The sequence below is a fragment of the Pseudonaja textilis genome, chromosome 1 (assembly GCF_049901715.1).
Source record: "Pseudonaja textilis isolate UNSWEBS1 chromosome 1, rPseTex1.2, whole genome shotgun sequence".
Taxonomy (NCBI): domain Eukaryota; kingdom Metazoa; phylum Chordata; class Lepidosauria; order Squamata; family Elapidae; genus Pseudonaja; species Pseudonaja textilis.
The window spans coordinates 109,408,694-109,423,820 of NC_141990.1; the positions used below are offsets into that span (position 1 = coordinate 109,408,694).

Consider the following 15,127-nt stretch of genomic DNA (forward strand, 5'->3'; position numbering starts at 1 on the left):
CAATTTTATCTCATTTTATCTCGTCAGAGAGGTGCAGCAAGGGATGTGAGTGTTGTGGGAGGAAGGGGGCTCTGCTCTTAAACCTCCAATCCATCTTTTGCTCCATCCTACCTCTTTCCTCCCACCAGGTCTGTCTTTAATTCAGCAACTGTAAAGATGACTACAGTACACCTCTTATTTTCAGGCGCACGTCCAGAGTACCCAAGCAATAGAAAGCAGTCGACTCTTTCTGTTATTGGCGGTCAATACAAGGAAGGCGGGAAAGGAAACCAGGGCCTCAGCTAATCACTGCACTGAAACTCATTCTCCCACGTTGAATCTGTATAGAGGTGAAGCGATCGCTCTCTTCAAGGCTGCGAGGGCCGCGTGGTTTGGGTTGACGTGGTTTCTGCCAGCTCAGCAGTTGGCGGGAAGGACCAAGAACGGAGTAAGAGCTGAAGGGCCCTAAGTTTCCAATCCCTCGACCAGGGAGCTTTGAGCCAGCCATTCTGCCTAAGCTCCTTCCCGCCGCATAAACGGTGTTGCCGGGAAGCTCAAAAGTCCACAAGAGCCTCACTGAGCTTCCAGAGAAATGCAGTGTAAAAATTAAAGCCGTTTGTTTACCATTTCCGTCCGGGAAAGAGGCGGAAGGATTTTTTTTCCCCCTTCTGGCAGCCGGGGAGGAGTGAAAAGTAAAAAGCCACGAGGTTGAGCAGGAAATGGGAGTTTTCTTTTCTGCATTGCATTTCTCCGAAAGCCCCTTTTCCGTGCTCAAATCCCGTGGCTTTTCACTCCTAATTCCTTCTACCTCTTTTCGCAGAAATGGCAAACAAATGGCTTTAATTTCTGCACTGCATTCCTCCGAAAGCTCCCTTTCCATGCACAAATGGCTTTACAGTGCTCCCCGGCTGCCGGGAGAAAAAAAAACACCGTTTCGCTGCTTCTCTCCAGTCGGAAATGGCAAACAAGCGAAAACCGTCCTAAGAGGATGCCGAGTTGAAAAAACGGCAACCCTCGCCAGTCTTTCGTCAACTCGCCGAACAAGGAGCAGCGGCGACGGCTTCTCTTTTCTGTCGCCTCTCACCTTCGCTGCCGGCCTAACCGGACCCTCCGGCCCTCTTTCCAGAGCGAGGGAGCGGCTCCGGGTATCCAGAATCGCGTTTCCCGCTCCCGACCTCCTTCGGCTGCCTTCTGGGAGGTTCGCAAAGGAGGAAGGCGGCGCAGTTTCAGGAAGAGGGAGGCGGGGAAGGAGGAAGAGGCGGGCCGCCGCTTCTGCTACCAGGCCGCGGTCCTGGTGGGGCCTTTTGCTGGCGAAGCAAGAAGGGGGACCGGAGCCCCAAGAGTGAAGATTATAGCCGGCCGGCCCCTTCCCATGCAACTTCCCCAATGTCAGACGTGCCGGCGGCGGCGGCTCAGTTCTGAGCGGCGGCTCCCATCCTCCCCATTCAACTCTCCTCTTGGTCTTTTTTTTTTTTCCCCTGCTGCAGGGGCGCGACTCCCAAATTGCGACCCCGGAAAGACCGCGGCCTGCGCGGTTAAAAAAAAAAAAAAGTGGGGAGAAGGGGATCCGTGGGCGCTTTCCAGCGTGAGTCGCAAAAATGACGAGCCGGGGTCCCCCGGCCTGGGCTTCCCGGCGGCCCCAATAAAGCCCGGGCGGAACAGCCTCGTATGAGGCTATTCCGCGGCCCAGGGGGTGCCTCCGCCAGGTTGCTGAGCAGAGGAGCCGGAGACCCAGGCTGGCGAGGGGAGCCCCTCGAGATCCGCCTGGGCCCCTTCCGCCCCGTCCCCCGTCAGACGGTCCCCCCTTCTTGCACCCCGTGGGAAGGGAAGGCATGTCTTCTCCCAGCTCCGTGGACATGATTGAAACCCCCCCGGTGCTCAACTTCGAAGAAATCGACTACAAAGAGATAGAGGTGGAAGAGGTGAGAGAGGGTCTGCAGCGGTGGGAGGGAGGGGGAAGCTCGTCCCTGAGGTCCTAAGTGTAACTCTTCAGGAGAAACTCCTGTATTTCGAAAAAACTTCCTCGGATGTCTGTGTGTGTGTGTGTGTGTGTGTGTGTTGCCTACCGCGCAAAATGTTGACAGCAGGACGAAAAGATCTAGGTACAAATTCACACTTAGGAAGCTCACTGGATTGACAGAAAAAAAATTAGTTTTTTTAAAAAATGCAGCAAAATTGCATTTCCACTTTAAGTGCTTAGGGCCAGACTTTTACCCTAAAACCTCGTTTTAAAGCTCACCTGTTGCAAATTGATATGACTGAACAGACAAAAACAACCTATTTCCCTAAACAGTTGCAGCTCCTATCATGAAAGTTGTTTTATCTTGCAGTTGTTTACAGCATATTTTATAATTTTTAAAGAAAAGTCTGTTACATTTAATATAATAAGAACAAAACAGATGTTTGCTTCTAAGGAAGAAAATCTTCTGGATCTAAATGGCCAAACAAATGTATAGATCATACATTACCAGTAGAAGTTTGTGTACCAGATATTGTATTTTGAAAACCAGACAGGATGATAAAACTCATTACTAAGACAGTACTTGTATGTCCTACAGAAATAAATGAAAACTGCTTAAAAATATATCTGCCTACTGGTTTTATACAATTTAAAATGATTCCAAAACTGTATGAGTAGGGTTTTTTTTCAGTCAGATCTAATCAATATCTACAAATCTATTTTCTACAAGGAAAGTAATACTGGAGAAAGATCTTAGTAATAGCATAAGTGAAGTCACACTTAAAGATAAGCTGTATTTTACATATCTGATAGTAAATCTTTTCAACAGTGTACAGTATTGTGGAATTAACAAATGACATAACAAAAACGTGTTTTTAATAGTAAAACTTTTATATACTGTTGTTTTAAAAGGTGCATGTTTGGCTGGTTTTAACACTTAAAATTTTCAACTTATAATGTTACTCTACAATAATAACATTAAAATTGTAAGTTTACATTATAAACCACTTTAAAATATATCAGATTTCAGAAGTTAACTAAGAAATGTTTTAAATAAATTAATGCAGAAAAATGCACAGCCCTATAACTCGTTTAACAGTTGTTGTACCTTTTCTATATTGAATTTGGAAGTGTTAAAATCACTTAAGTCCATATGAAGGAATAATAACCAGGCAATATTATCTCTTATAATAATGGTACTCCCAATAAAATCCTTTTAATTTGTATAAAAAAACCTTTTTGGGATGTTTTACTATGTCAAGTCTGATGTTCCTTTTGCTATAAAGATACACTCCTATGAAACATTTTTGGTAAGGATATCTCATTAGATTCTGTGGGATTTAACTTTTCTTTCTGGGCTGAATGAGCTGGTGGCTAGGTACACATCATCATGCTAATTTGTTTGGATTTCATTTTGTGAGATGTGAGAACCAGGCCAATATTGCTTGTTTAATAAATTATGGCTAAGCCTTGGATTAATATGAAATGTGAATGTAGTGTTAATTTCATACCATCTGAGTTGCAATTTTCCATAGGCATACATTTAAGACCCACAATAAACAGTGACTAGCAGAAATTAAATATTTTTGTGTTAAGCTTCCACACTGCAGTAGATAAGAGAAAAGGAAAAGGTCTTGGTTCATATATTTCCGGTATGCTCCTCTCTTCTAAGGTTCTTTTTGGGTTTGTTTCTAGACATCATAACAGCATCCTACAAGTTATTCATCTCATCAGTTGTGCCTAAATGTTAATGATAATATCATGATTTTGTTGCTTGTCTTGGACTACCAAAACTGAAAGTTGTCAAATGCTTAGCAGGTTACTGTAAAGAGCTTCTAAAAGTTGACAGGTTATAAGTTTGGACAGACCTTTTGTAGAATATAAATATGTATTTTTCTATGACATTGTAGAATATTAAGAAAAGTTGCAAGTTGTTTCTAATAGTTGCTTCAAAGTCTCCAATTGTTTTTTTTATTCAGGTTGTTGGACGAGGAGCCTTTGGAGTAGTTTGCAAAGCAAAATGGCGGGGAAAAGATGTGGCCATTAAACAAATAGAAAGTGAATCTGAACGGAAAGCCTTCATTGTAGAGGTATAATTTCACTTTAAAATTTGTTCAAAAGAATTTGATAGGTACCAGAATAATTTTTTAAAAAGATGTACAGTGAAAATGTAACTGTCTGTAAGCTGCAATTAGAACTGGTATTCATGGATTTATTAGGGGACTTTTTTATATATGCATAGTATTTTTGAAATGAATTTGGGTTATGGATAAAAGGTGAATTGGGAATCATAGTTCAGGAGATCACTGAAAAGCACACTCCCTGTGTATTGGTATTTTCTTTATTGAGGAATACTGTATTTTCTAAGTGATACCAGCATGGACTCAAATAAGTGTTCTGCTTCTTTGGTCATATTGACCCAAGCAAATTAATATTTCCCCTTTTGTTTTCAGTAAGTGCAGAGATCTTCTCTTCTTCCTCCTAGTGATTTGATATGCTTACTACTAGAACTGAACATTTGTAACTAATTCACACAGAATGTATGGACATGACAGTATTTTATTTATGTTATAAATAACAAATGTCATTTTTTTCAGAGACTCCATTTAGGATCACCATAATCATAATTTCAGGTACACCTGAAATTGTTCCAGCAGTTTATTCACCAGGAATAAATCATGCTTCTAACATACTGCTTAATATCTATAAATGACCTATTTCCTTTCCATTAAATGTGAAGTATATTTACATAGGGTTATTGCCACTTAAGTTATTGAGCAGAGGCATTATTTGAAAATACATTAAGTAAAAAAGTTGACTATATTTGGGTTGACCTTTAGGGCAGAACTTTCCGATAGGAAATACTAATGCATACATCTTACACTTAAAACTATCCAATAAATTCTATTCCTTTCTGTATTAAACCTATGAGTACTTCATTATCATGCCATTCAGTTAATTAATATTCTAAAAGGATTAGGACTATACTGTGCTTTGGATTTGAAAGTAAAATATGTTTCAGGATATGCAGAGGTAGAAGTATAGCACCTTTCCCTAACTCTTAGAGAAGCTACGGCTATTGTGCGTCTTTTACAAAGTTTTAAAACAACACCGTAAAAAAAAGAATAAATGAACTGTCCCAGAAACAACATACTCTGTAAAAAGAAAATACATCCAGCAGAGGCTCTGTCTCCATTTTGTCCAAAATCTGGGAAAATAGCTAGGTCTTTAAAAACTTCCTGAACATGGTACATTTGGATCTCTGTGAGGATATCATCCCAGAGGGCAGATATTGCAACAGAAAAAACACAGGTGTTCTTGGTTTAAGGAGTTGCAAATGGTGTCTATAGTTCCATGTCTTTAAAAACAGGATATTTTGCTTTCAAAACTAAAACCCTTCACACCTCTAATTCATATATACACATGTAACAAAATCAACAATGTAAAGGTTTATTTTAAATTATGTAAAGCCAATTGCTGGATCTAAGGCACTTGTCTCTTGTTAGCATCTTAAGCTTAAAAATTCAGTATCACCCTGTTGTAGCTGTATGTAAGTTGATCTGATTAGGTATAAATGTTCATTTGAATTGATCAACATCAAAACTTATCGCCTGAGCGTATCTTTTTTTTCAGCCAAAGTAGGGATCCTTAGTTTACCTTTTTTCCATTATAAAAGACAGGAATCAGTCCTTAATTTAATTAATTAATTTTATTCATAAAAACAGTGAGAAGGGTTTTTGCTGCTTTAAAAGCTTCAAAAAATAATGGAGTGAAACTGCTCCTTCCTTAAATCTTTTGGCAGTCTGAAAGATGCCCAGTCCAGTAGCTTGCTTTGTACTTGACTTTGCAGAAGCTCAGAATTAGGTATACAGTATTGAATGAAGTGAAAGGCAAACCATTCTATCTAGAAATTATCTGCACTTCTTGAAAGGAAGGCATGTGGCCTATCATTTCCTCTTGATAACAAGCCAAGTATTAGTCTTCCAAATTGTTTGCTGCAAATTTGTGGATGTAGGAGACTCTTTCTAAGAGATGCTGTAGTTTATAAAGAAATTGTACTACAGCATTATCCCAAAACAGAACTGATAAACATATTTCTGAAATCAAGTATAGACCTATTATATCCTGATGCTATAATATGCTCCCAGCATAGAGAATAGTTTGAACGTAACCGAAAGTCATAGGGAACATTGTTGAACTGAAATACGAATCAAGGTAGTATCATCATAGGCATTTAACAATCACATCTGATAAGTTAGCATACCCACATCCACTTAGAGAGTGACAATTTGCCCAGAAATTTTTCAGAAATTCTTTTTAAAAGGTAGCTTCTGTATTAGCCAACACACTCTGACTAATTTAAATGTAGAACTGATGTGCTACTCATTCCTATGTGTATACAGAATATTATACATCATTAAACTGCTTTTTATGATCATTTATATAAAAAAAAGTTTTATGTAAGAGAACTTTAACTACATTGCTTTTTAAAATTTCAGCTTCGACAACTATCACGTGTTAACCATCCAAATATCGTCAAGTTATATGGAGCTTGTTTAAATCCAGTAAGTAGCAACTTTTGGACAGTCTCTTTATTTAAGTGAAATATCTGTATCTGTTTTAGTTTTATTTGGCTTATTTACTTATTCTAAGTTGGGTTTTTCATTCATGAGAAAAGCAGTCCTTTCGCATTTAGTTTGAAATAGACAGGTTTCCAGTTTCCATTCCAGCTTTGTTCTATAGATTTATTGATCAGTGTTTCATTACTCTATTCTGATTCTAAATTAAATGAAGAACTTCTAAAATTTATTTTCTTTATCCGCATGCATACATGTTAAAAACTGAAACATATTGTAGATGACCACAAGAGTATTATCAGGATTTTTAATAAGTGTTAATGTGCATACACAGTTGTGTACTTGAATAAAGCAGAAAATAAGAAGAAAAATAGAGCAATTACATATCTGACCAAATCTGTATATGTAATTGTTTCTGCACAGTTTTAGGATTAGAACAGAATTGTATATTATTAAAATAAGATGGGAGCATTTCATAAGAATCCTTGTTCTAAATACTTCTTTCATATTAAAAAATAATAATAAATTGGTCGTCTGCTTTTTTTCCTCATTAGGTATGTCTTGTAATGGAATATGCTGAAGGAGGTTCTCTCTATAATGGTGAGCATCATTTTTGAATTGCATTGTCCAGAACACTGCCTAAAATGTTGCCACCTAATTTTATGTCAATACATTATTGTGTAACTTTCCTATTTAATATAATAATTTTATAGCACTGATTGTCCTGGGTTGAATTTTATTGCTACACTTATAGCTTTTGTTAAGCATTAGGGTCTGCCTCATAGAGCAAGTGGTATACTGGATGAATTGGTGGGTCGATGGAGAGATTTAGATTTTTACCCAATTCAGGCTGTAACAATTCCTTTAAAATAAAGCTGATGATTTTTTTCCTGTTGGGGGCTGAGAGGCATTCCTGATCTTGTAGTGATGACTCAGCTGCAAATGAGATTGAGACAAAAAAATAATTGAAATGTTATTAACATGTTCAACAGATACTGCAAATCAGTTGTAATATAAAGAAAGGGGAAGCCAGAAATTAAATATTTACCTACATTACTTTTATGAATTTTTTTCTTTTTCTCTGTTATATATATATATAAACAGATTATTTCTGGTCACACAGTTAATCATTTTTCCTATAAGTCATACTGACATTAGTTTGTGACAACGTTTGGAGGTCTGTGAGGGATGCACCCAAGATTTTTGTTATAGAAGCATAGGAACAAAAATAATTTCTGTTGTGTACTTCATAAATCATGGAGCACCTTTCAGAAATAGTATTCCCATTTTATATCTTCTGTAATGTACAATAAAATTCTTTTTAGTTTGTACCTTTGTTTTTCAGTCCTACATGGTGCTGAGCCTCTACCTTATTATACTGCTGCACATGCAATGAGTTGGTGTTTACAATGTTCCCAAGGAGTAGCATACCTTCACAGCATGAAACCGAAAGCACTCATACACAGGGACTTAAAACCACCAAAGTAGGTTTTCAAGAATTCTGTAAGACACTGTCATTCTTAAAGGCTTTTTTGTAATAAACCTAGAGAACATTGTGGTTTGTAATAGTAATTCTCAGGTGCAATGTAAGTTACTTGAATGTTATGTAAATATATTTCATTGTCAGTAAAGGGTATAATTTTTATTTTTTTTATGACATTTATATGCTGCCCACCTCATTATAAAGCAAGCTTTGACAATCTTGATAATCAGCTGTAATAATTGCAGGAGATCTAAAGCTTATTTATGATGTTGTGATTAAAATTAATAACATTGATGTATTAGTCTCCGATAACAAGTTTGAAATCTTTCAGTTAAAATGTGAAAGGAGGAATTAGTTACAAAGGAAACACTGATTGATGTACAGGTCTGTACTCTGGCCTGGATTGTTAAGAACAATGGGCATCCGTGATCTGTTAAGCAAAGTTACCTTGTTTGTGAAATACATTTTTGCTATTATATTTATCACTCAGATAAATCACTTGGACATATTTTCTGTGTCGCTCACCAAAATAAAAGCAAGATAAAATGAAATATAAAATTATTCTTTTAAAAGTAAATAGAGTGGGATGGGACCCATCAAATGACTCATTGTCGCCAGGTGGGGTATTTTCACTAGAAGGGGGATATTGCTTTTTTATTTTTTTTTATATATTGCTTTTTTATATTTTATATCTTTGTTAGCCAGCCAGAGTCACTGAGAAATGAGTTGGGCAGATATAAATTTTCTTGAATGAATGAATGAATGAATGAATGAACGAATGGTTAAAACTAGATATTGAGAATAGTTGTTCCTGTAAAATCAGTCTTGATCTTGATACATTGCAGTTACTTGTTTTTGCATTCAAGAACAAATGGGTATGAACCTAGTTGCTCCATTCAATTAGATTGTACTGCACAGTAGAATAAACATTTCCTTCTCTCTTATACTAAAGCACATTTAATTTCTTCAATGTTGACTGACCTCTGTCTTTCCAAATTCATTTTTCTATGTTTTTACAAATTACTAATATTGTCTATTTATGCCCCTTTAAAAAGTATATTGTTTTTAATTACAGTAAAAATCGTATATCTACTTTTCTGTTTTTTATGTTAAATCTACAGACACAGTACATACATTGCTTGGAGAATATTTTCTCTTAACACTTCATTTGGCAAAATACATACTATAACTAAATTCTATTTGTTTTACAGTTTGCTCTTGGTGGCAGGAGGGACTGTTTTGAAAATATGTGATTTCGGTACAGCTTGTGATATTCAGACTCACATGACCAATAATAAGGGCAGTGCTGCTTGGATGGCACCTGAAGTTTTTGAAGGTAACGAAGTGTTTTGAAACTGACTACCATTCTCAAGTAATTTTTGTAGTAATTTTGATGCAGAGATTCATTTGGTGCAGATATACTTTTTTCTGTTGTTTATAAAGATATTTCAGAAGCCAGTAAAAAAGACACAGTGAACTGAGTAGTTATGATGTGACTTATATTGTGAAAGTTTACCATTTAAATTAATGCAGTTTAAGTATCCTAATTTAAATTACATAATTGGAATAGAATGACTTACAGTATATATGAGGAAAGGAATCTGTATCTATTTGTAATGTACACATGTATGTAGCCCTACAATCATTGAATGGAAATATTACACTATTGTATTACAGACTATTGTATTACAAACTTACTAGCACTGAAGTGCCTTTGACTAAATTCTAAAAAGTAAATATATTTTTTCAGTATGTTTCAAATAAATAATCTATTAAGAAACAAATTCAATTGTTATACTGGAATTCTAGAAAATATCAAATACGATATTTGAAATCAATGTTTTTCAAGCTTTTTTCATTAATAAGTTAAATTGATGTAAAATTTAAATCATGAAAGTTGTATAATGGGTTTTGCATTCAATATTACAATAAAACAGGGTTATAGTGGTAATTAGTCAGCATATGATCATAAAATTCCTCTCTTCTTGTACTTTGAGGTTTGATGCTATGAATCACATTGTGTAATTGAAGAAAAGTAGAGATGGTTTTTCATTGAACAACATGTGCATGAATATGTAAGTCATTGGATTCACACCCGTTTGTATTCTGTTAGAAAGCACATGTTTAAATCAACCTGTTTTATAAGTATATTGAAGAATCAATTATAGAATTGGTTACAACCAGATTAATTTAATATTTTTATTATAATTAAGACAACACCTATAATCTTGTTAGTAATAGAGTATATTTAATTAAAAAACATGTATAAATTATCCTTTCAGGTAGCAATTACAGTGAAAAATGTGATGTATTCAGTTGGGGTATTATTCTTTGGGAAGTAATTACTCGCAGAAAACCTTTTGATGAGATTGGTGGTCCTGCTTTCCGGATCATGTGGGCAGTTCACAATGGTAAGCTCAAATTTTAAGTGACGAACAAGTGTCTTTATGGAAAATGCTGCTGAATTTTGCCACTGATTTTCTATATAGTATTCTAGATGTGCTGATGCAAAAAAAGAGATGTTATATGTTTGGCTTGCCTCCACCATCTTCAATACATAATTTGATTGGCTAACAGATATGTAGGGCTCCCTTAACATCCTACCCTAATACCTGAGGAAACTGACAGATCTGAATGGCCTTCTGAAAAGCCACTGTAGACATGTTGGTGGCAAATCTGATTATTTAAGTTATATTTTCCTCAGTTTCATAGACAGCCAAGGCTAAAGTTTAATAGAAAATAAAAAGATAAAATGCAAGCCTCTCTTCTTGCCTCTTGTTATTTTACTTAATAACCCATCTTCGTACTTTTGTATACAATGGGGACAGCTAAATATAAAAAGGAATATTTTTTAATATGGGTTAGAATGAAACAGACACTGGCTTTTGTTTTGAGTTTGGGGCAAAACAGCCCTATCCAAAATCTTCCATTGATAGGTCCATGTTGGATCTGCCTTAAGGAGACTAACTGAATATTTTGAATGTTCTGGATCAGCAAACAATGATCATTTGTAAAAAGAGTGGCCTTTTTATTCATTCTAAGATTACAAAAATAGGTAGAATTGTGTTTCTTATACGTACCATTTGTTCATCCTTTCTCTCTCAAAAACATTAGAAGGTCCCTAAATGAAAATAGTGAAGTGGTTGGGGTAGGCTGTTTATTTTTTTACTTTTTCACATCTTGCATGCACAGTTAACCAATTTTTCTCCTTCATATACACTTGTGTGCCTGTTTGTGCTACTCCTATGGGAATAGCATTAGAATTCATCAATAAAACATACTATAAATAATCATTTCCCCTTTGATTTCAGTTTTAAAAAAGCAAGAAAACATTTTTTCTAGACAGCAATGCTAAACCAACCAAAAACAGGTTTAAATCTCCCCAGGAAATTACACAAGAGGACACACAGAATATATACTCTAGCATTTACAAATTGAAGCCAACAAGCTCTCAGGTCTAATACACTAGTCTTTGTATTTATAGAATATATTCTGAAAATTCAGAGATTTGAACATGAACAAAATACAAACACAGTGCAGTCTTCATAATGCAATTCATTATTTGAAAAAGGTTTAACTTTACTAGAAATGTTTATGTAATGCAATAATGAATGCATACAACTTGCCTAAAAACAAAAAAAAGGTACATCAGATATAATAAACATATAAAACACTACCTATTAAATCTAAATTCCTCAAAGTCCTGGATTTTGGACTTGAGGTGGAAAAAAATAAACTTTGATTTTGGGTTTTGCTAATTAGATAGATTGGTTGTTATAGAAATGGCTAGTACATATTACTATGTAAAAGTAAAAAGTCAATGTTATATGTTATTACCTTATTCTACCGTGCTAAAAAAAGTCGGAATTCAGTGTGTTTCTCTTTTTTCCCCCTTTACCTACACTTTTTCCTCTTCCCTTTTTCCTTTTCTATTTTCCCATTATTTATTTATTTTCTTTGTATTTTATATTTTGATAAAAGTTGAGAGGCTCAGAAACCTAATTCCTCAAAGAAATAGTTTTAAAAAGCAGTGAGCCTATTTCTAGGCGTGCTGGCCATTGAAGTTAGTCTTTATCAGAGCTTATTTTGGGATCGGCCTGACCTACTTCTAATGCATGTGCAGCCTTTCAATTAGTTTACGTAAATTCATGTGATATAGCAGTGCAGTAATATTTTTTTACAACCATAAATTTAGACAGTGCTTTCAACCCCACTGCTTTATCACCCCTGCCAATATCAGCCAACAATGGCCAAGATGGAGCCTGTCTCTGCTGCTCTATTAATTAAACTAGAAACACTTTGAGGGAGAAAACAGCACATTTATAGTATTGGCATAGCCAGATCAGTCTATTTTCTAAAGCTCCTGTAGGCCAGACAAGGAATAATGGATGGAAACTGAACAAGGAGAGATTGAACCTGGAAACAAGGAGAAACTTTCTGACAGTGAGAACAATCAACCAATGGAACAGCTTGCCATCAGAAGTTGTGGGAGTGCCATCAGTTGAGACTTTCAAGAAGAGATTGGACTGCCATTTGGCAGAAATGGAGTAGGGTCTCCTGCTTGGGCAGGGGGTTGGACTAGATGACCTACAAGGTCCCTTCCAACTCTGATTATCTGTGTCCAATCGCTTTGTTTCGAGGATAGGACAACTATTTTTCCTCAAGCTTGGGACAAAATCTATGGAACACAGGTTCAAGGTTGAAATATTGAAATGTGGTGCTTATATCTTACTCCTGATATTATATTATATTATAGCCATATTATAATAAAGCCATATCATACTTATTTTTGTTCTTCATATATGAGAGTAACAGTTTGAAAAAGAATGCATATCAAGTACAGTACATTTCTCCAGACATCATCAAACTCCTACTTTCATTAATTCTAGTTGGACCAGCAATAAGAATTGTAGTCAAACAAGGCCTGGAGGTTAAGCATTACAAGCACTGCTAGTTTAGAAGAGGTCCAGCATTTTCTCATTTGAATATGAATTTCAGTTCAAATTTTGTTTTGGAAACTAGTCTCTTCTTCATCATGAGTAAATCAATAAAGAGGCAAAATATTTTTTTATGATCAGGATTAAGACAAGTTTCAATGTGTAAAGTTGGATAGGGAAACAGAATAGTCTCAGCAAATATTTTACCAAGTCTTCAAGGATAGGTTAGTTCAGTCAAATTAGAGCCAAATAATTTCTTCAGAAATGCATATAATTCTTTAAAATGTTACTGTTTATAAACATTGTATATTTTTAATAGGTACACGGCCACCGCTGATAAAACATTTACCAAAGCCTATTGAGAGCTTAATGACTCGGTGTTGGTCTAAAGATCCTTCACAGAGGCCTTCCATGGAGGAAATAGTCAAAATAATGACACATTTGATGCAGGTATAATATTTAAATCTTAAATATTGCTGAAATAGACTGGTTTTTAGAAGGAATGTAAAATAGAAGATGTGAATTTGATAGAGTGAAGACAAATTTTGGAAGGGAGTAGAATATCTTTCATGACATTCTGAGGGACCTAAAATAATAAACCTTCTGAACTTTGCAATAATATTTAATCAGCATTTAGCAAATGTAAAATACATGGAATTAACACATACTTTCCACAAAACAAAACCCAATCTAGTGCTTTGTTCCAAAATCAAACTTGTTTTCTTATTCCTGCCCTTTCTTTCTTTCTTTGACACGGTTGTAAAGAGGAATAATCTGAAAGACGATGAAAGGAAGGACAGGAAGGTCTTGCATGGATTTTTTTTTTTTAACTAAGTGTAGTTCTGGTGCTATAGTCCAAAACATTTGGAGGATGCCCAAGGTCTCTATGTATGTTTAAAAGTGTGGCTTCTTAAAAAGCTAGAAAAATAAATGATTTTGGTTAGATAGGCAAATTAATCAGAGATCTCTTGGTTCAAATGAAGCTTTTCATTTGTAGAGAAATAGACATTTCTGATTCATTGTAGCCATACTAGAAGAGTGTATTTTTATTGATACAATAAATATCATTTTTTCAGTGCTATAAATAACAGAAAAATTGAATTTGATTTAAACAAAAGTAATATATTTTAGCCCTTTTTGTTATTAAATACCTTTAGTTAATTGCTTATCCTGGTTTGGCTTTTCATGTTATAATTATTAAATAATAAATTCACAACTTACAGCATTATTTTGGAAACAAATTGAACCTAGCAGCTTTTAGGTACTTTTCTTACAAATGGTCCTTGCAATAAGGGAAATTGCAAGATTCCAGTCATATATTCTTCTTTCATTGCAGTATTTTCCAGGAGCTGACGAACCTCTACAGTATCCCTGTCAGTATTCTGATGAAGGCCAAAGTAACTCTGCTACTAGTACAGGTAATCAGATTGCCGTATTTTTTGGTTTATAAGACTCACTTCCCACCCCAAAAGTGGGTGGAAATGTCTGTGCATCTTATACAGCATATGTTGCCGAATCCCCGCCCATCCGCCGGCCCCCATCCTTCGGCCTCTGCCTCCCAGCAATTTGCCTTCTTGCATCAAACAGCAAAAAGCCTGGTCAGCTTCAGCACAGTCTGATTAGCACCAGCAGCTGATTGGCAGTTGGATTAGCTTCCCCACGATCACCTGTTTCAGGCTGCAGGGATTACCATTGCCTATTGCCGTCTCCGCACACCCCATTTTCGGCTTCCGCATCCCATTTTCAGCCCATTCTGGGCAGCGGAGATCAGAACAGGTAGAAAATCAGTTGCACGGAGGCCGAAAATGGGGCCTGGAAGCCAAAAATAAGATGCAGAGGCCGAAAAAAGGGGCATGTGGACACGGCAGTAGGTGGTAGCAATCCCTGCAGCCTGAAACAGCTGATTGTCAGGAGGCTGATCCAACCGACAATCAGCTGTTTGTGCCAATCAGGCTATGCTAAAGCTTACCAGGCTTTTTGCTGTTTGCTGCAAGGAATCAAATTACTGGGAGGCAGATTTTTTTTCCTTGTTTTCCTCCCCAAAAGCTAGGTGAGTCTTATACTTTGGAGCATCTTATACTCTGAAAACTACGGTATATGTTTCAGACCTCAAACTCAAACATTTTAAGCCAGGAAGCATAATCTTTTACTCACAAAGAAACACATTGTTAATGGGAGGAAGCTTCAGGGC

The 15,127-nt window shown here is 36.1% G+C and overlaps 1 protein-coding gene across 19 annotated transcripts in view; it reads left to right on the forward strand.

The window, feature by feature from the left end:
- Positions 1-1,230: 1,230 nt before the first annotated feature.
- Positions 1,231-15,127, forward strand: part of MAP3K7 (mitogen-activated protein kinase kinase kinase 7) — a 33,704-nt gene continuing 19,807 nt past the window's right edge. For 14 of the 19 annotated variants that reach the window (XM_026726716.2, XM_026726718.2, XM_026726720.2 and 11 more), the window contains exons 1-9: positions 1,231-1,901; positions 3,919-4,029; positions 6,439-6,504; positions 7,071-7,116; positions 7,862-8,000; positions 9,211-9,335; positions 10,282-10,410; positions 13,256-13,386; positions 14,273-14,354. In XM_026726716.2, coding sequence (XP_026582501.1) covers positions 1,812-1,901; positions 3,919-4,029; positions 6,439-6,504; positions 7,071-7,116; positions 7,862-8,000; positions 9,211-9,335; positions 10,282-10,410; positions 13,256-13,386; positions 14,273-14,354 — 919 coding nt within the window. In that variant the 5' untranslated portion in view covers positions 1,231-1,811. Of the gene's footprint in view, positions 1,902-3,918; positions 4,030-6,438; positions 6,505-7,070; positions 7,117-7,841; positions 8,001-9,210; positions 9,336-10,281; positions 10,411-13,255; positions 13,387-14,272; positions 14,355-15,127 lie in introns of those variants that run through there. The other 5 variants (XM_087914175.1, XM_087914182.1, XM_087914178.1 and 2 more) reach the window with 2 other exon arrangements.